Below are 20,741 nucleotides of genomic sequence, written 5' to 3'. Positions count from 1 at the left end.
CATACTGATCTCTGTTTTATCAGAAACGGTTCCTTAACAGTCCAAAAGTATCGCGATGAGATTTTGGAACCTATAATTCGTCTATATGCTGCTGCAATTGGCCAAAAATTCATTTTTATGGATGACAATGCTCGTCCACACCATGCAAATTTGATACAAGAGTGGTTTGAGAAAGAAGGTATTGAACAAATGGACTGGCCTGCCTGTTCACTGGATTGTAATCCATTCGAACATGCCTGGGATGCTTTAGGTAGGCACGTTTCTGCTCAATTGTTACCGCCACGATCGCTTCAAGAGCTCGAAACTGCTGTCACAGAAGAGTGGGGAAATATCCCACAAGAACTATTTGATCATCTTATCTGGTCCATGCAATCAAGATGTACTGCTGTTCTGGCTGTTAATGGAGACCATACGCCCTATTAAAAATTAACAAAAGCGTTTTTGGCTATTCTTGTTATTCTTATTAAAATTATTTCATGCTAAAATGTATAATTTGTTTAAATTTGTAATAAATATCGATTATTTAAACAATATCTTATCAATTACACCCTATCCATAAATAAGAAATATTTATTCATGTATAAAGTACCCAATAGTCATAATTATTTGCAGAAATTTAAAATTATCCAACAGAAACTAAAATATCCCCTAATTGTTTTGAGCAGTGTAGTTTCTGATTTCGAACGTTTACTATGAAGGAAGGTTGAATATGATGAAAGAATGTTGAAGAAAGGTTTACAGAATATAGTGGATAGGAGGAAGAGGGGTGACATGATAAGAGACATACAAGTTAAGGGGGCAATTACCAGATGCCTTCAGTAAACAATGCAGTGATCTCACACCACTTCTCAATTACTGCTCATACTGTGCTTCCACTAACCTTACCAAGCAAGTCACCCTCCCTGTCTACTCTTTGCATTTCTCATGCAACTGATTATTACCACTCATCTTATGCTGCCTCCTTTTTCCAAATTGAATGCTTAACCTCTTCATTCTTCCATGTAGCATCTACAGGGTGATCAAAATTAAATATTTCTGTTTAAGGCCTTGTGGAACACCACTCAGTGATCAAAATACTGCAAAACTTTGCACACTGTGTGTCATGCAGAAGCGAGAAGAATAAAAAGGTCCAGAATTCACTGCCAGGGGAGCCGTTATGATGCACCAAATGTAGACATAGTAATTTTTGCTGTTTTTGTAAGAAGGAGAAAAGTGACAAACATAAATAAAACCTTTTTTTATTCACTTCCATTATGCACTTATGTGCTGTGTTGTTCAATGTGCTGCCCTTCCCGGTATGCCATAAACTGCATCCTTTGTCCAGTATGTTTGGCAGAACACAGCTAGCTGGGACTGACATTGCGCACATGCTGTATTATGCTGCCTTTCAACACTGACAAGTTATCAGGATGATCCCGAAAACTTTGTCTTTGAGAAACCCACAGAGCCAGAAGTCACAAGGGAAATTAGGTGAACAAGGAAGCAATGCAGTGGGCTGATCACTCTGACTTGTGCAAAATGTTCTCAGAGAACCTCCTGTATGGAGCCTCCACCCTGCAATGACTGAACCCATGCACAGGAATTGCTGTAGCTGTGGCAGAACAAGATTCTTTATCATATTGTGATACCTCTCAGTAGTAAGTGAGCAGGTCACTGGACCCTACTGGCAAATGTCTTCAAAGAAGAATGACCCAACGATAAATGAAGTTGTAAACCCACACCAGACAGTAACTTTGGGTGAATACAAAGGAATTTGTTGGATTGCATGCAGGTTTTATGTAGCCCATACCAGGCAACTGTCGGTATTCACAGCTCTATTCAGCTGAAAGCGAACCGTATTCCCCCCCCTCCCCCCCAAACACACAAGGAATATTAAAGTGAATGTCAGTCGACTTTCAAAGTCCTACGGGTGCAACTTCTGTGTCAGGGTTATCTTGAATGGGTAGAAATGCAGAATCTTCCATAGAATTTTCCAGAAGGTTGTGTAAAGCATATTCATGTATCTTGATACAGCAGCTGCACTGCAGGAACCAATGCTATTATTCATGGCCTGCACCACACCAGCAGTAGCAACTTCATTCACTTGTTGTAAACTGGTTGGTTTGTGACCTCTGCCAGATCTAACTCCCAATGATCCCATTTCTTCAAAATGACTAATCATTCATCGTAAAGCATGTGGAAATAGTGGGCCTCATCGACATTTGTTCAGGTGATGAAATTTGCAGAATGCAGCAACAGCATGGCAAATGTTTAGATAGTACAGTTTCATGAGCAAAGCATGTTGGAACAAGGTTAGTGCCATCACTGAGTACAGTATTAACAACCAGAATGAAAGGAAAAATCCAGTGTCCATCTTTTTTAAACCCACCTGGCACCCGTTGAGTTGCTTGATATGCAAATTCCATGCATCTGGTGTTTACAATGCTCCTGGTGGTGAATTTTGGAACTCCTCCCCCCTCAGATATACCTTCTGCATGGCACACAATATATTCCTGCAAAGTTTCGCAGCATTTGGATACTCGGTGATGCTCCACAAGGCCTTTATTGATCATGCTATATTTTATTTAACATCCTCACTCATAGAATACATTCAGGCATTGTATTTGCTACAGAGTTCTTGGGTAGCACCCAAACAGCATTGGATGCCACTCAGTTCTCATTTCATGATATATCTGCAAGTTGGTTCGCAAGCTTTTCAATATCATTAGTCTTTTAATTCTGTATATACTTTTTCTCACAGGTCCTCAAATTCCTGCTAACACCTAGATGAACACTTCATCATCACTCTCACTAACTGTCAGGAGATTCAACATTCCATTTATAACAACATTCTCGGATGAAATGATCAAATCCAAGAGCTTCGATCCTCAGTTGTCCTTCAAAGATTCAAATTCATTCTCTTTTCAGATGTTATCCTTGCATTCCAGTATATATAACCATAATGATAACACTTTTCTTACCTGTTAGGCTAATTTCCTTACACATTTCATTGTCAAGTCTCAATACATCCATGGCTCTAACCACTATACTACATAAAAACCGCTGCACCTATTCTCCCTTGCATGAGCACAACTCTGCTATCAGACAGCATCCCCTCTTTCCTTCCTGTCCTCTTGATCATCATAAAAAGAATACCCCTCCTAACTCTATTTCCATCTGAAAGTCATCCCCATCCAACCACATTTCTCACTTATTCTGAAAATTTTTCTATCAGTGTGCAACAAGTGTGATCCCCTTATTTCTCATACTCTTGGCATTCGTAAACAAACTCCTCTACCCTACCTCCTGACCATTCCTATTTCTCTCTCTCTCTCTATGATTTTCTCCAGATTCAAATACTCCTAGTGCATTCCGGGCCATCCCATTCCTTTACTGTCTACTCATGCATTTACTGAATTCAGCATCCACCCTTCTCCCTGTCCATACTGACTATTCCACCCTTCATTCTTTCTTGTGTTCCAGTTCTCTCATTCTCCTCACTCGCACTACTTGCCTCTTCGTTCACAAGCATTCCTTCAATCTCTTTCTCTACTCTCCTGTTCTTCCACATCACTTTTTAATTCCTCAGATCAGTTCACTGCAGTAATTACTCTCTCTGTCTCTCAGTATCCTCTCCAGTTGACTCACATGAAAACCATTTAAATGCAGGTCATCATTCTTATACAGTTCCATCTTCCCCTTAAACTCATCCCATACATTACCAGAGACACTAACTGTGCTCCTTTCTTCTTACACAGTACTGTAAACATATTATTGTCATACCTATGTAACACTGGCTATCCTTTCTAACAATTACCTCTTCCACTCCTCAATAACTTCCTGAAATCCATTCTCACATTCTTCTTAATCCCAACCGAATCCCTCATTCCTACTACTAGATGTCTGATGCAAAGAACTTACAAATCTCTCTCTATTGTCATACCTATGTAACACTGGCTATCCTTTCTAACAATTATCTCTTCCACTCCTCAATAACCTCCTGAAATCCATTCTCACATTCTTCTTTATCCCAACCGAATCCCTCATTCCTACTACTAGATGTCTGATACAAAGAACTTACAAATCTCTCTCTCTGTATAAGAAAATATAAATAGGCAAAGGAATATTGTGTAAGAGAAACTTGAAACTGTGTTCAGGTCAAATAAGGTATCAGGATCATATTTTCACTTTACAGCAAAGAGTTGAGAAATTACAGGAATATGACAAAGATCTGTATTTGAGTTTGTAAATCTGGAAAAGGCATAACTTTACTAAGAGAAAAGCTTTACAAAATACTACAAATATATGGGGTATGGGGTAAATGAACTATTATACAGAGCAATACATAGCCTATATTTCATTTGTAAAGTAGCAGTAAGAATGAAGGAGGCACAGGAAGAGAGAGAAAGAGTTTGATGTAAAATCAGGTGTGTGACAAAGATGCAGATTATCTCTGCTCCTATTCATCAGTCTATCCTAGTCTATCCTGGTATAAACACCCCATCTACAGTCTCTTCAGCCTCCATAAAAAAGATTTGTATTCTTTTTCACTTTAAACATTATCTTCTGCTCAACTCCTAACACTATAAATTATAGATGCCAAGAAATTATATTTTTGGCTTCATCCTTTATCCAAGTGTAAGCAAAGTTTGTATGTGAAGTCACTTCATGACTGGGCTACTTGTATATAGCGGCTGATGACTTCACATCAATTACTTTAGTACATGTCCGTAAGGATATGTACATTGCATTATGGAAAGGGCCAATACCCAAACCAGTTTTGAGTTTTATTGATGTCTCATCAGTGGAAGCTAGAATCAGAAGTGATACCAAGGTTGAAGTAATGCAGAAGTCATATTTCCATATACAAGTAGATAAAAGTGTCCTCCCACCTTATTACTAAAATGTGCTGGATTAGAGATAGAAGGCTTTTTCACTTGGTTATACTACAAAAGATGCCAAGAAATTAAATTTTTGGTGGGATACCAAGGCAATTGATGTGAAGTCATCAGCTTCTATATAAGTAGCCCAGTTATGAAGTGACTTCACATGCAAACTTTGTTTGCTTATACCAGGATAAAGGATATAACCAAAAATATAATTTCTTGATATCTTTCATTTATAATATAATTGAGCGAAAAGACTTTCAACATCTATCTGTAATATAGAGCATTTTAGTAATAATGTGTGATACCTTTTGGCTATTTGTATATGGAAATATGATTTCTGCATTACTTCAACTTTGGTATCACTTCTGAGTCTGGCTCCCACTGATCATCCCTCAATAAAGGTCAAACCGGTCTGGATAGTGGCCCTACCCAGAATGCATAGCATTATACATATCTGTAAGGATACGTGCATTGCATTATGGGATACTAAGGCAACTGATGTGAAGTCATCAGCTTCTATCTACAAGTAACCCCTATGAAATGACTTCACGTGCAAACTTTGCTTACACTTGGATAAAGGATGAAACCAAAAATATAATTTCTTGGCATTTTTAATTTATACTATAACCGAGTGAAAAACTTTCAACTCATAACATTTTATAAATCCCAAATCTGCCCAGCTTTACAATACTTCTCTTGAATCTGGAATAGTATAAACCACCCTAAGAATACTAGATTATCCAGAAGGGAGCCATTTACTAAAGAGAAGATCCTTCTCTTAGTGACTATCTCAAAATCACTTTTCCATAGAGACTGTTTCTGTGTTATATATATATATATATATATACACACAGATAATCTCTTTTTACATGGCTTTTTTTCCTTAACGATTTCGAAATAATGCAGTTTAGAAAACAAAAGCATTTCTATTTTTACATGATATATTTTGATTTAACATAGTTCAAATGGCACTTATTTTTAAAAATTTTGCTTCAATTCAGTCCTGTTAAAAAGGGCATTTCCATTATAATTATCATTTCCTAGTACGGAACATATGTACTTGAATTTTAGGAAACCCCCTCAAGGTTTTAAACATCAGGGATTACTCTATGCTACAGAATGTAGACAAATGCCAAGTAGAACTTATATAGTGAAATCACAAAAAAAGTATTGGTGACTTTAAAGCAGCTAAGGATCTTGTGATTATTATTTTGCAGCAATGCTTCAGGTGATCATATATTAAAACCATTACTCGTTAATCGATCTCTAAGACTGCAGGCAATGAAAGGTGTGGATTTTAACACGTTACCAGTGCACTGGAAGCCAAATAAAAAAAGGTTGGTTTGCAAAAGCAATTTTTAATGAATGGTTACATCAATGTTTTGTTCCAGAAGTTAAACGCAATTTGATGGGAAAAAATCTGGACTTTAAAGTTTTATTGATTACAGACAATGCCTATTTTAGAACACCCGAATGTGAAATTTTGTTTTCCGCCACCTAATACAACATCCTTAATACAAACACTAGAATAGGGTGTGATCACTACCTTCAAAACTTACTACATAAGAAGAACATTCCAATACATTTTGGATAGACTAGATAAGGATAATTTACTGACAGTTATTGATGTGAGGAAGAATTTTCTATTTTGGATTGCATCAAACACTTGCTAAGTTGGCGTTATCAGAATTCAAACCATCAAATTTAAATGCATGCTGGAAAGCTATTTGGCCAGAATGTGTGAAAAAGAAAAGCCCTGTACCTTTGCATACAACTGAATATCTCAATATCATCACATTAACAGATGCAGTTGGCAGAGAAGACTTTGATTTTTTGTCTGCAAATATTGAAGAATTGATGGTCGAAAAGGCTGTTAGTGACGAAATAATAGAAGCTGTCCTTGAGAATTTTGATGAAAAAGAAAAAAGTGATGATGAGAGAGATTCTACTCACTGAGGGATTAAAGAAGGGCTTCAAATGGTTAGTAAAATTGCAATAATTTTCTTACACATGATCCAAACTGAACGAGGTGAATAGTTTAAATGTGAACTGAAGTCATGTATGGTGTGATATGAAGAATTATACAAAGATCTACTCAAAACAGGATTTCAACAAATAATTACAAAGTTCATGGTTTAAAAAAAAAAAAAAAAAAAAAAAATCGATTTTCAGAATTAGTGCTAATTTAGTTCCTTTTACTGAAGAAAACGTTTCGCCATTGCAGTATGAACAGGACAGCTAGTGTTTCAAGTAATGGAAGTGATTTAATTCCAGTCTCACACATAAGAATGCAGTTACTGTCAGAAAGTGACAGTGAATAAAATTTAACTAATAACCATATGTGCGGGTATATTTGTAGCTTTTTGAATTTCTGTTTTATTAGTGACACACTATTTTCTTTAAGAGATGCATATGTGTGTGTGTGTGTGTGTGTGTGTGTGTGTGTGTGTGTGTGTGTGTGTGTGTGTAGAAAGTATTTTATGTGTGTTTTGCTTGAAAATAACTTATTGTTCTTATTGGGTTTTCACATCTGGAACCATTCTTCTATTTTTTCATATGCACTGTATTCTTTTTTACACGATTTTTTCTGGAACCAGAGAATCCTTGAGATATAGTAGCGGTTAAATGTAGAAAAAATCCTCAACACCACAAGGTAAAAGAGGGAAAGAATAATAATAAGAATATATATATATATATATATATATATATATATATATATCTACTAGTATTTCCATGGATGCTCCTCAAATAAACTGGCCACACTATGCATGTACTTCCCTCTAATTACATATGAACAAAAGCAGCTGCTGGCTATCATCGTCAACATATTGTTCAACTCTAGACTCACCAACGCAACTACACATCCACTTCCTTCACTCTACATACCTCTGTCCTTTGGACAATCTTACTAATGCATACTCTTCAACTCATTTAAGGAAGACATTAAGAGATTCCTTTGTTCCATTCTTCTCAACAGTCATTTGTCCACATAATGCGCTATCATGTTATAGTTCTTCAGACCTGCCACGTGTGGGGTTGATATATCATATATAAAATTTTGCTGAAAGACTAGTGAAGGCTTATGGAAGATTTAAGAGGATAACATCTGTACAGAATGAACTATGCTTCAGTGGCATACAATGAGTATTCCAGGGAGTGTGCTGTGGTAAGGCAACATTATTTAAATTTGTATTAAAAAACTTACTTTATTAAAAAAATATGTATTGGTTCAATCCATCATTTCTGAAATGTGAATGCTATGTAAATTTGAAAGAGGTGGATATGGTTTGCCTTCTTTAACAATTTCTAAATTGACTGAATTTTTGGTTTGAAAAATGTACATCAAATATCTATCTCACTGTTGAGAATGATAAAAATAAAATTAGTTAACTAAAGTAAAGAGCCAAAAGGCTTCAGTTCAGCGATGCAAAATTCATAAAAATCAAGTGGATATTAGACTCAGCATTATTTCAATGCTGAATGTAGAAACTATGAGTTTCGTAAAAATAAGTTGACCAGAGAGCTTACAGGAATACGCCTGCCAGCATTTACAAGTTGTCCTAGCGCAGACCACCTTAGAAAACATGAACACCAAAGTGTCCATATAGTTGCTTTCTAATTTAGTACATTTTTGATAAGGTTTCACTGGCCTGACAGTGAAAGCTTATGAGTGAAACCTTACGACATTTACAAGTCTCTCTAGCGACTTGTAAAAGCCGGCAGGCATATTCCCGTAAGCTCTCTGGTCAACTTATTTTTATAAAACTTTCAGAGTTTCTACATTCAGCTTTGAAATAATGCTAATATCCATTTGATTTTTATAAATATTAATTTTAAAAAAAAGTTACTTAAAAGGAAATCACAAGGAATAACTAACTGCACTGTACTTTGCAGGTGAAGGTAATCTATTGAGTAGAACTAAGCTACTTGTGCTGTGCTGTTGAGAGCCTGCATACCTTTAATTCCTGCCTCAAAGAAATTTCATTCAGCATACATTTGTCAGCATATTGCTGCATAATTTCCACTAGCCTTTAGCTGTTAAAAATTGATGTCAATGCCTCACCACAAACATTTCTCTCTCTTCATATACAAGTCAGCAACACTCACTTTATCTGATTTACAGTCACACTCTGAATGTCTTGATATTTATAACAGTTCATGACTTTCATTATATATAAATGATATAAAAAAATAATAAATATTCTTTCAAATAGATAACTGTTAAAAAAGTGCATCCTGAATATATGCCTCTACTAAGCATGATATCTATTTGAATATCATATTTTCCTACTTAATGTCATGTTCTTTAATAAGATGGTCCATGCAGATTATAAATAGTAGTGCATCTGTGCCTTATACCTGATTTAATATCCAACCAGCTTCTTAAATGTCCGCGAGGTTAGCCTAGTGGCTTTGCACTTTGCAACCATATGCCTTCAAAAGGAGTGTTCTAGGTTCGATTCCCATCAACGATGCTTAAGGATCTTCCTCAACCATAGCTAAGTTAGCCGGTCTTGGACATGGACAGCAGGGTTTTTCCCACCAGTTTATCTGGGGTTTTTCATCCCACAAGCAGGCAAACCAGCCCATGTGAACACACACACAGATTACAGTCATAAACACTACCCTTAGGGGATGTAGCAAGGAATGACAAACCAACTGCATTAATTTCATCATGAACCCCCTCAATAGGGAACTCTACCCATCCTAAAGGGATTGATGAGATCACTCAGCTTCTTAAATGCTAATTCGAATTACTAATTTGCAAGCCACATTACTATATTACTGTGCAAAGTTTGATTTACACCATGCATGCGCATAATTATATATAGCAAACACCACCATAACAAAATAATGTGATATAATAAACTATAGTGAAGACCCCAGCCTAAGTTCCTTAGAACCAATGTCATCAAGCTTGCTATTGCAAACAGCAAAAGCATAAAATTTTCACAATAGTAAACTGAATTTTCTCACCATGATGTCCCAATCCAACTGCTGGCAGTTATCCTGTGCAGAGTACTGCAAAAAATTTAGTCACATTTTGTATTAAAACTAGAAAAGTAAAAAAGAAACCTGTAGCTGAGATAAAAAAAAAGAAACAGAACAAAGAAAATAGTAGGAAATCATACCATAACCACACAACATAAAGGACTCCCATAAACCATACATAAAGTATACAGAATAACAACATAAAATACAAATGTACCATAAGAAGAGTATGAAATTTAAGAAATAATGTTTAAATTTCAAAAAAAAAAAAAAAAAAACGTTAGATTAAATTTAATGTCACTTATGTAAAATCTCGTACAGAAAAAAAAAATAGAAATTTTTTTTCTATGTCGATTTTACATGGGCAATTAAATTACATAAAATATTTGTAAAATAATGTATAAATCACTTTACTGTATTAAATCTCATAACAAATTATTAGAATATTTAAATAACTACTAGAATTGTAACTAAAATTAAGCTCACACAGGATTAGGCAAATAGACCTAAGGCGCTAGTGACAATCGCAAAGGTCACCAAATTATGAGTTTTCCTGCCAAAACCAGACGATAGCGTGAGTGATGGAGAAAACCCTCCGGTAAATCCAGGAGACTTTTTAGAAGAAGGGCTAAGGTCAGGAGAATGATATAAAAGGCAGAGATTGAGGGGGCCAAAACGGGCTCTCGCTTCGAAGTTTTTGTTCCTATGCCAAGTCTTTTCCGAGGATGGGGAGAGTTTTGTTCCTGTGAGCAGCAGTTCCGATGAAGATGAGAAGTTCGCTAGTAGCAGAGACTGTCCTTTCAAGATGTCCTACCATATGATTCTTCAATGATCTACGTGTGGGCTGAATTATCACTGCCGTAACCTAGTGCACGATCGGAAATTTTGATGGGAAGAAGCAGAATGTGCCCATAAGCCTTTAGGATCTAAGACTGTCTAATGAACTGGCAAGATTGTAAGTAAAATGTTTTATGTAATATCCTAGATTGTGACGTTCAAACGACGAATGTTGGTTCGGTTATCTATTAGCATAGAAAGTACTAGAGAAGTCGGAAAGCCGTACTTCTGTTTGAATGTGAATAGTATATAGAGTTCTAAAGATTTGCTAATGTTGTGTAATGCTAAAATTGAATGTGGTTTAAGTTTTGCCTTTTTCTGTTTATAACGTTAATGAAGTTTAAGTGCGTTAAGTTCTATCCAAATGTCTGAAAGTTATGTGCACTTATAATTTCTTTGTCTTAAGGCTTGAGCAAAATGCTTAAATAATCGTGTAGAGAATTAGACACATGATTTGTATTGTTTCCATTGTGCTCTTGTTGTCTTAGTTAGAACCAGACATGTGATATGTGCTTTTTGAATTTTGTATATAATTTGTCTTAGAATGAATAAACATGTTTGTTTTGTTAATAGCTTGCCTGATCTTGTTTTGTCAATGCACTGTCTCATAAAAATACCAAACCTGTGTGACCTAAGAATAGTCATTGCCATGACTGATCAATTAATAGGAGTTGCTTGAGATAAAGTAAGAGTAAATTTTGTGCTTAGCTGAATATTTCTCGTTTGTAAGGGAAGGAATAACAATTCTTTTACACAAACCTTAATGCCACAGTCGATAATACATTTTTTTAGGATCAATTCAAGTGAAATACAGCAAAGCAGATCAAGGACTTGGATCCAGCCATAGGCTTTTCCTATATCTAAAAATTCAAGCACGTGTAAAAGCATACTTATGGCCTTCAGAAGTGGGGGAAAAAAATAAGGTTAAGGACTGGTTAAGGTAAAGGATGAAGATCAATAGAAAGAATTGTGAGTGAATTAGACAGTTTGAACTAGCTCAAGCAACTATGATATTAACAACGATTAAAAAATTAATAATAAAATGAAAGTATTACAAATTGTGCAGTCCAATGTAATAATAAATAAATTAATAATAACATAAAAATTAGATATTACACTTACCTGAAATCTTCATAATGAAGATGTCTATCATTAAAATCAAAAATAACCTGAAAACTTAGGCAGTCAGTCATATAATTGCTTCCCTTCAATTACATATAAAGGGACACAAGTGATAAGCAGCTAGCCTGCATTAGTCAGCATAAAGGGAGGTAAAAAGTAATTGGTTCACATTAGATCTCATCAAAACAAAACTTTTTCTATGCAAATCTCTGTCCTTAGGATGACTAATGATAAGCTAGCTCTATCTGTCCATCACAATAGAATAAATTAAATTAATGTCACAACACAGTGACATTAATTTAAGCTGACAATATTTTGAAACAAACATTACTCTTCATTTTCACATTCTTCAATTTCACTCTTTGTTCCCAATTATTGTTTGCATTTGTACTGTTTTATGCTAACATTCTGTGTGCTTCCTGTATTATTCCTGCCAATCTTTCTGTTCGGTCATCAATTATGATTTCACTTGAAATGAAATAGAGAGGACAGTCTTTTTTAATCCTAAATTCAGTATATAGAGAACTCTATTATAAAGTGAACTATTTGTCTGGCCCCTAAAAGTTCACTATAGCAAACATTTACTGTATTGAATAGTTTTTCCCTTAGGAGGTTTTCATATACTTGTTTTGAGATCCTTATTATACAGCAATGAGAGTAGGAAGTGATTGTCAGACATACCAAAATGTTTTGGGAAAATTTGAAGAAAAGAGCAAAGCTAATAATAATGACAAATACCTGTTAGATTTCTGCTCAGGACATGGACTGGTTATTATTAACACCATGTTCCAACATAAAAATGTGCACAAATTCACATGGAGAGAAGAGGCAAGGAATAAGAAAAGTCTCATTGTCTATGTTATTGTTGATAGTGATGTTTGCACCCTGGTGCAGGACACCAGGGTGTACAGAGGATTTGAAATTGGAAGTGATCATTATTTAGTCTTGAACAGGATAAAATTGAATTTCATACTGAAAAGAATAACATGTAAGAAAGTTTTAAAGATAATAAAAGTTGAGCAGCTCTCAGATGTGAACTGCAGACTAAAATACACAAAGATTATTGAAGAAAAAATGAAAGAGTTTGAGAACAGCAGCCAAACCTTGGAAATACAGTGGCAAGTCTTGAAGAAAACCCTGATTGATTCAGTCAGAGAGGCATGTGGTGAGGTTGTCTGCAAGGATAGAAAAATCAGAACTCCATGGAGGACACAAGAAGTTAAAGAGGCAGTGAAGGAAAAGAAGAAAGCATATCAAAAGTTCCTGGCAGATAAGTCAGCTTGTGCTCTCAGAGAATACAGAGACAAATGTAAGAAAGCTAAACACTGTGTAAAACTAGCTAAACAAAAGTCATGGGAGGACGTTGGCAAGAAAACAGAACATAAATATCAAGAAGGTGGCAAGATATTCGGAGGTTGTTGAAGAAGCTTAGAAATGGAGGAGGAGTTAAAAGTGTTAGAGATGATAAAGGTGACATGAAAACAGAAGAAAAAAGATATCCTGGAAGTATGGAGTAATTACTTCGAAAAATTGCTAAATGAAACAAGCAGTGATAGCACCTTGGTAAAAAACACTCAACAGGCATGCAGTCAGGAATACATATCCATACTTGAAGTAGAAAAACCCATCAAAGGCTTGAAATGTGGAAAGACAGCAGGAGTAGATGATATTCAACCAGAAATGCTGAAGTATGGTGGTATAAAAGTCTTACAGTAGCTGCACAGCATAGTTCAGAAAGCCTGAACAGTGGAACGAATTCCCGATGAATGGAGTAGAGCTCTCATAGTACCCATATATAAAAAGGGAAATAAAACTGAATGTGAGAATTACAGAGGTATTTCCCTACTGAGTGTTCCGGGCAAGATTTATACCAGTATGGCTGAGAAGAATTGTGGAAGAAAAGCTTGGTGAAGAACAAGATGGATTCAGGCCAAATAGAGGCTGTTCAGGATCAGATCTTCACTTTACGACAAATAGTTGAAAAATCATGGGAATATTACAAAGATCTGTATTTAAGTTTTGTCGATCTGGAAAAGGCATACAACAAGGTGCCAAGAGAGAAGCTATTCAATACACTACAGTTATATGGTGTCGATGGGGCATTATATCAAGCAATACTTAGTCTTTATTTCAGTTGTAAGTCAGCAGTTAGAATTGAAGTACAGGAAGATGGTTTAATGTTAAATCTGGTGTGAGACAAGGACGACCATTATCCCTTCTGTTATTCATTATCTATATGGATCACATTATGAAGGAAAGTGGTATTAAACATGATATCAAAATTGGTGATGTTAATGTATGCCCTTTGCTTTATGCGGACGATGTTATACTTCTAAATAAATCTGCTACAAGTTTGCAAGATTCCCTGAATAAATTGAATAACTGTTGTAATGGATATGGTATGAAGGTCAGCAATAAAAAGACAAAGACAACGAAAATATGTAGAATCGTTGAAAATGTCAACTGTGTTTTGAATGGGGAACACGTGGAACAAGTAAAACATTTCAGCTACTTAGGCATGATTTTTAGTGAAGATGGTAAATTAAATATGGAAATAGAGAACAGAATCAACAAAGCTGGTATTGTAGGAAGTCAATTGAATAAATTCATATGGAATAAGAGAGAAATTAGTTGGAACACTAAATTAGCTGTATATATATGACAGTGTTTTCTCTTGTCAGGTGGGGCTCAGACTTCCCTGTATATTTGATTAATACCCAAACAAGATCTCCTTTCTGTTCTTAGGGTAACCTTATACCTCTAGCATTTCATGGCAAAAACACATTTAAGCCTTTTCTGCCTCTATAAAAAGCCTGTCTTTTTCTGGGCAAGATGCAACTTCTCACATGAAACTATAGGCATTGTAGGAATCCCAAACCAGCCCAACCTGATAATAATGCTCACATATTTGGGATGAAGCACAAAAACGTCCCTAAGAAGTTTGATGCCATCCTGATGAGGATAATCCAATTAACTGAGGGACCCCACCCCCTTTCACAGACATTTTGTTTGTCTTATGTCCCTAGCAAACTGCTCACTCTCATTCCTCCACTTTAATCAAAAACAGTAAGAACATGCCACTGTTAGTTAACATCCATTTTCAGCTTGGCTTCAAAAACCTAATGAATTTATCTTCCTTTTCCATCTATGTGTATTCTGTTGAAGAACCTTCCCCACTCCAGCAATTCTAAAATTGCAATCTTTGGCTGTTCAAAAACACATTAATAGATTCCTTCCTCCTCTGTAGCCTCATGTCCCCCACATGGCACTGAACATGTGATGTGCTAATAGGTTTTGAAACCTTTCATGTGTTGGATCTAAAAAATAATCATAAAATAAATAAATAAAAATTACATTGCTTGATGCTTATTATAGACAGCATCACATTATGTATAATGCTAAGAATATTACTTACAGTAATATCATCAAGTGATGAATCAATAATTTCATAATTATCAGGTAGACAGTAAAACCGTAGAGTCTGCAGATTGAGAAAAACATGATGACCTGCTTGAACACTGTGCATATAGGCATGAGTGTTTGGCCCTCTACCTATAGAAAAGATTGTTTTCTACAATTATGAGGTATTCTGATATAACAAGCAAATGCATTAACTGCAGCTGCTTTTTACAACTACCTCTACATTGCAATTCTAATATAAATAGATATTCAATATAAATATAGTGTATATAATATATGCAATATGAATACAAACAAAAATAAATATAAAATATACAGTCTATTTCACCATCTCATGTAAGAACACGTAAAGATATTTCAATTATCAAACACCCATAGGAAGTACTCACAGAATAGTTAGAAGGAAAAACAACAAGAGGATACAAACAAGAAGAAATGGATTAAAGCACACCATGCAAAGATAAAGACAAGTTAGAAGCCCACAAAAATTATACTGCAAAAAAATTACTACATAGGTGAAAACAGAAAAAACTGCAGTCGGCCCATTACGTGGCACCTGGCTAATGCCAGGTGGTGCATAATGGGCAGATCACAAGATCTTCTATCAACCAAGTCTTACTAATGCCCTATAATTTTTGACCAAGTCAATGAAGAAAACTCCCTTATTCCTGATGCTTCTGGCATTAATATGCATTTATTTCTCAATAGGGAAATGCATGTACTATTGAGCCCAGAGATACACATTCAATTTGAAAACCAGGTAAACTGAATTCTCTGATTTCTCATATATATTCAATCATTCAATGATTCAATTCTCAAACATGCTTGCCTCAAGGATGCATGTACTCACACTTGCCTGCATTCCTCCCCCAGTAGCTTAACATGCAATCTATCATATACAGTATAAGTAATCTGGTTCATCAAATTCACTCTATAGATCTCAAAACTGTAGAATTTATCATACACTACCTTGCATTAACTTATTTGCAATCAGTACCTTTTTCTCCTGTCATGACCTGACAAAAAAACATTACTCTTTCTCTCTCCCAGTAATTCTTTTATATCCTCTTACAGTCCATATTGTAAGATGGTAATACCAGAATGACCAAGACTATCTGAAACTCCAGAATAGTGAGTATCAGGAAAGACTGGGAATGTGTTCTTCAGAGACTGGCAGAGAGAAGCCTATCACACAGAAACACGGGGATTGGAAATGCAAGAACAAGAGGTCATTCCTAGAACCTGTGCAAAGTAATAAAAATGAGACTTTTTTGCTTTGTGGGTGGCAAATGATTGGAATGAATTGCCAGAGTGGATGGTGAGCACTCTGACATTGAATGTAATCAAGACAAGGTATGATAATTATTGTGGTCTGTGAGTATTCAACCTGCCAAGATGAGTACTTTTGACACTATGGAAGCTTGGAAGTAATATTAATACTAAAAGTAAGAGAAAGTGAAGTAAGATTTTCCTTTTGAGAAATAAGGCAGAATTGTGATATGATACCTGTAAATATCTCTTATTGTATAAATATTATTTTTTTTTTATTATTATTTTTGTAGTTAATATCATAGTTTAATATTGTAGTTGCTTGAGTTAGTTCATGCACAAAACTCCCAATTATTCTTAATCCTTTAGTCTATAACCTTTGTTTTACTCCCTCCCCCTCTCAAGGTCGTAAGTATGCTATTTCACATGCTCGAAGTGTAGACTTAGGAAAAGCTTCTGGCTGGAACCAATTCCTTAATCTACCTTGCTGTATTTCTCTTGTATTGATCCTTAAAAAGTAATTTTTTTTTTTTTTTTTTAATACAGGGGCATTATGGATCGCATAAAAGAATTATTTTTCTTTCCCTTGCATACAAGAGAAACATTTAGCTAATGTAAAATTCTAAGCCCGAAAATAACTTTTAACAACACCAAGATGGTACACCCTGTTATTATGCACTGAAGGTGCAACAGTTTTTAAATAATGCCTTCCCCAAAAAATAGATCAGAAAATGCAGATCACTTGCTTGGCCACTGTGTTGTGGCCTGAACTAACCCCATTACTTTTTTTGCATGGGGGGGGCTATGTCAAAAACAATTGTCTATTCATCAAAAGAAAGTTCTTCAGATGAACTCAAAGTCAGAATAAAAAACCAATTCAAGCAATATCAGTGTATTCGCAGAGTTCAAGAATAGGCTTGAAAGATATCAACAATGATGACAGCTATTTTGAATATTGAATTAAGAATAAATCTTTAAGACTTGAACTTTCATATAATTTTTATTAAATAGTTTCATTATTTATATATCTTTAGTTATTAAAATTTAAAACCATGCAGGACTTATAACTACCTATACTAGTGTGCGTGCGTGTGTACACACACCAGCTATCATACTTATTCTTGAGTTCATTCACACTGTTTGCACTCACAACCTCCAATGGCAATCCATTCCAATCATGCAGCACCCTATGAGAGAAAAATCTAATCCTCACCCCCTTCTTAGCGGCATTCATTCTCAGCTTCCAAGGATGCCCTCTTGTCCTTTCCCCACCCTCCATAAATTGAAATTCCTTATGACCGTTTCAGAAGTTTGTGAGTCTCAATCATATCACTTCTCTTTATCCTGTTTGCTAGTTTCTGCAGTCTACAAATTCTCAATCTATGATTGAATCACAATGGACCAAGCACTGATTGTGGTACACCACTGGTTATCTTAAATCTTGCAGACTAACTCACATCCCCATATACCACTTTTTGATATCTGTCAGTCAGCCATCTTCTTATCCACGCTAATATTCTATAATCCAAACCTATATTCTCCAATTTATGCAACAGTCTACCATGCTGTAACATTGTTATAGAATTGTGAACAAGTTGCTAAAACATGACTTTCCCTTAATAAACCCATGTTGCCCATTGCAAAGTCGAGATTCACTGTCAACCCATTTCTGAATGCAAGTCCTAACCAATTTTTCCAAAATCTTCACCACCACTTCTGAAATACTAATTGTCAATAGTTGAATTCATCGGTCTTTGCACCACCATTGTGCAATGGAATTATCATACATTCTTTCCATTCCTGCAGAATCTTCCCTGTTCTGAGACTCATATTAAACAGTCTGGTCAAAAAAATAGCCAGTTCAGCTGAACACTCTTTTAGGACACATGCTGATATCCCATCAGTCTCTCTTGCTGAATTCTTATTCAGTTTGTGCAACAACTAATACCTCGTGCTCACATACCTGAGTTTCTTCCTCCAGTGAAGAGGTAGCAGCGAGTTCAATGTCGCATACACTACGTCAATCGCTTTTAACAAAATGGGCACCCATTAGATGAACAACCTCTTCTGCATCTGTAACCCTCACACCATCTGCATTTAGAAGAGCTATTATTTCATATACATTCTTTCTTTAACCAGCAGCATATTGATAGAATTCTTGTAGGTTGTCTTTAGCATGCAGAGCCAGTTTCTTTTCATCTCAGACTTTGCTATGTACAACAGTTGTGACTATTCTAGCCTGCTGCTTATAATTTTCATCATACTCATGATCCTTCTGCACACAGTATTCCTTCGACATCATCCTTTTCTTACAAATCTCTTGCTTAATAAGATTACACACCATTTGACTCCTACCCTATTTATTCTTCAAACTCTTGGGACATACTCTGATATCGCATCATTTACCATATTTTTTTGGACGATAAGACACACCCCAAATGTATGAGACAATTTTTAGAAAAATATATTATAATATAAAAATATTCACAAACCTTAAATTTCATTTATTATTACCATAACTTGTACCAGCAGCATTCAGTTCATCTTCACTCGTCTACTGTCACTTTTCATATTATTGTCTGAACTATTTGTTATCACTCTCTTCAAAAACTAAGTCATCTTCAGTACCATCCATCGCATTACTTATGCCGCATTTTTTTAAATAGACTTAATAATCATCTCGTCTGTTCAAAACTGCATATGCTCACCCATACTGCTGAAGCTGGTAAAGTTGTTTTCGTATGTAAATCAGGGATTCCCAAATATGCAATGAGACACGTGTTTGGCTCACGTCGAAAACGTGGGAATCCAAGACTTACCCGGTATCACTTACCTTCGGACCATATGATACACTCCAATTCTAAGTCAATTTCTCTACATAAAAAGGTGCATCTTATGGTCCGAAAAATATGGTAAGTGTTGTTTAAATGCCTCGCATGCACTGTCAATATTCTTCCCATCCATCAACCGATCCCATTCCACTGAATTTAGTATACTCCTCAGTTGGTCATAATTTTCTGCTTTGTAGTTCAGCATGCAACCTTTTCTGAATGGAACACTCATAAAGTTAGTCACTTCCCAAGTGAGTACCACATGATCACTGCCACCAACCAGAGGCAGAATAATGACATCTTTAACTGAAATGCCCTCTGACAATATAATCAAATCTAACACTCTTTGACCTTGAGTTCCTTCTGTCACATACTGCTTGAGGAAGTTGTCCTGCAACAGCTCAATAAATGCATTTTCATTCTTCTCATGAGATTCTACTGCCTAATCAGTATGAGAGAGGATATTTGGATAATGAAAATCTCCCATTAGGATTACTCTTTTTGCATTCATCTCGTCTATTTAGTGATGCATTTCTTCATCACTAGCAACCAATACACATGGTCTGCAACAACATCCCATTATGTAATTGATCTCCCTCACATCAGATTGCTTCAAACTCACTGCCACATCAAATACTGTTAGTAGTAGTACTACAATTATAGGTCTCAACTCTAACTGGATTCAAGTCATTAGATATCATTAGCAGCAAGTCTCCTCCTCTCCCATCTTCCCTATCCTTCCTAAAAATAGCATACTCTTTACAATCGATACTATTAGTATGCCTGATTCTGATATCAAAGTCTCACTAATTCCTACAATTTGAGGTCCCAACATATTGACTAAGGCAACAAACTCCACCCCTTTGTTTCTAATACTCCTATCATTCATGTTCAGACATAATAATCTACCTGCATGTTCTTTTGTATACTCATGTCTGCAGTCTGCATAACACAGTTGGACAACTTGCAGATCTCTATTCTTCTCTAGTGCCTTATACATGTCGACATCTTTGCACACGTTTGATGGGCCCCAACCAGATGAACACAAAGTCTAAATCATTCTCTCCTTGTCAACATTTCCATGACAAAGCCCATTCCCATCATTAACAGTTATATAACACTGTTGCTCTTACAGTCCCATTCTCACCATTCCTCCCTTTATAATTTACTTTCCCTGACTCTCTCATAGGACTCATACAAGTTATTAGGTTTTCTAGACTCCTTGATACCATATGCATTCAGGTGTAGGCCATCCCTCTTATACAAATCCAATCGTCCCTCAATCTCACTCCACACATCCAAAAATTTGTATCCATTCTTTCTACACAGCCTATGCATCAAATTGTTTGCCATCAATAGCCCTTTTTAATTCATTTTTAGCATATCGAGGTAAAATACCGAT

General features: G+C 35.7%; 1 protein-coding gene across 1 annotated transcript in view; it reads right to left on the bottom strand.

The window, feature by feature from the left end:
• Usp39 (ubiquitin specific protease 39) overlaps positions 1-20,741 on the bottom strand; it is a 407,046-nt gene that overhangs the window by 294,557 nt on the left and 91,748 nt on the right. Inside the window, exon 4 of the mRNA XM_090396479.1 lies at positions 15,235-15,371. Coding sequence (XP_090252605.1) covers positions 15,235-15,371 — 137 coding nt within the window. The remainder of the gene's footprint in view (positions 1-15,234; positions 15,372-20,741) is intronic.

Source organism: Typopeltis vanoorti, chromosome 8, assembly GCF_054136105.1.
Source record: "Typopeltis vanoorti isolate ZY-2024b chromosome 8, IOZ_Tvanoo_1.0, whole genome shotgun sequence".
Lineage (NCBI taxonomy): Eukaryota > Metazoa > Arthropoda > Arachnida > Uropygi > Thelyphonidae > Typopeltis > Typopeltis vanoorti.
This window is presented reverse-complemented; position numbering and strand designations above follow the sequence as displayed.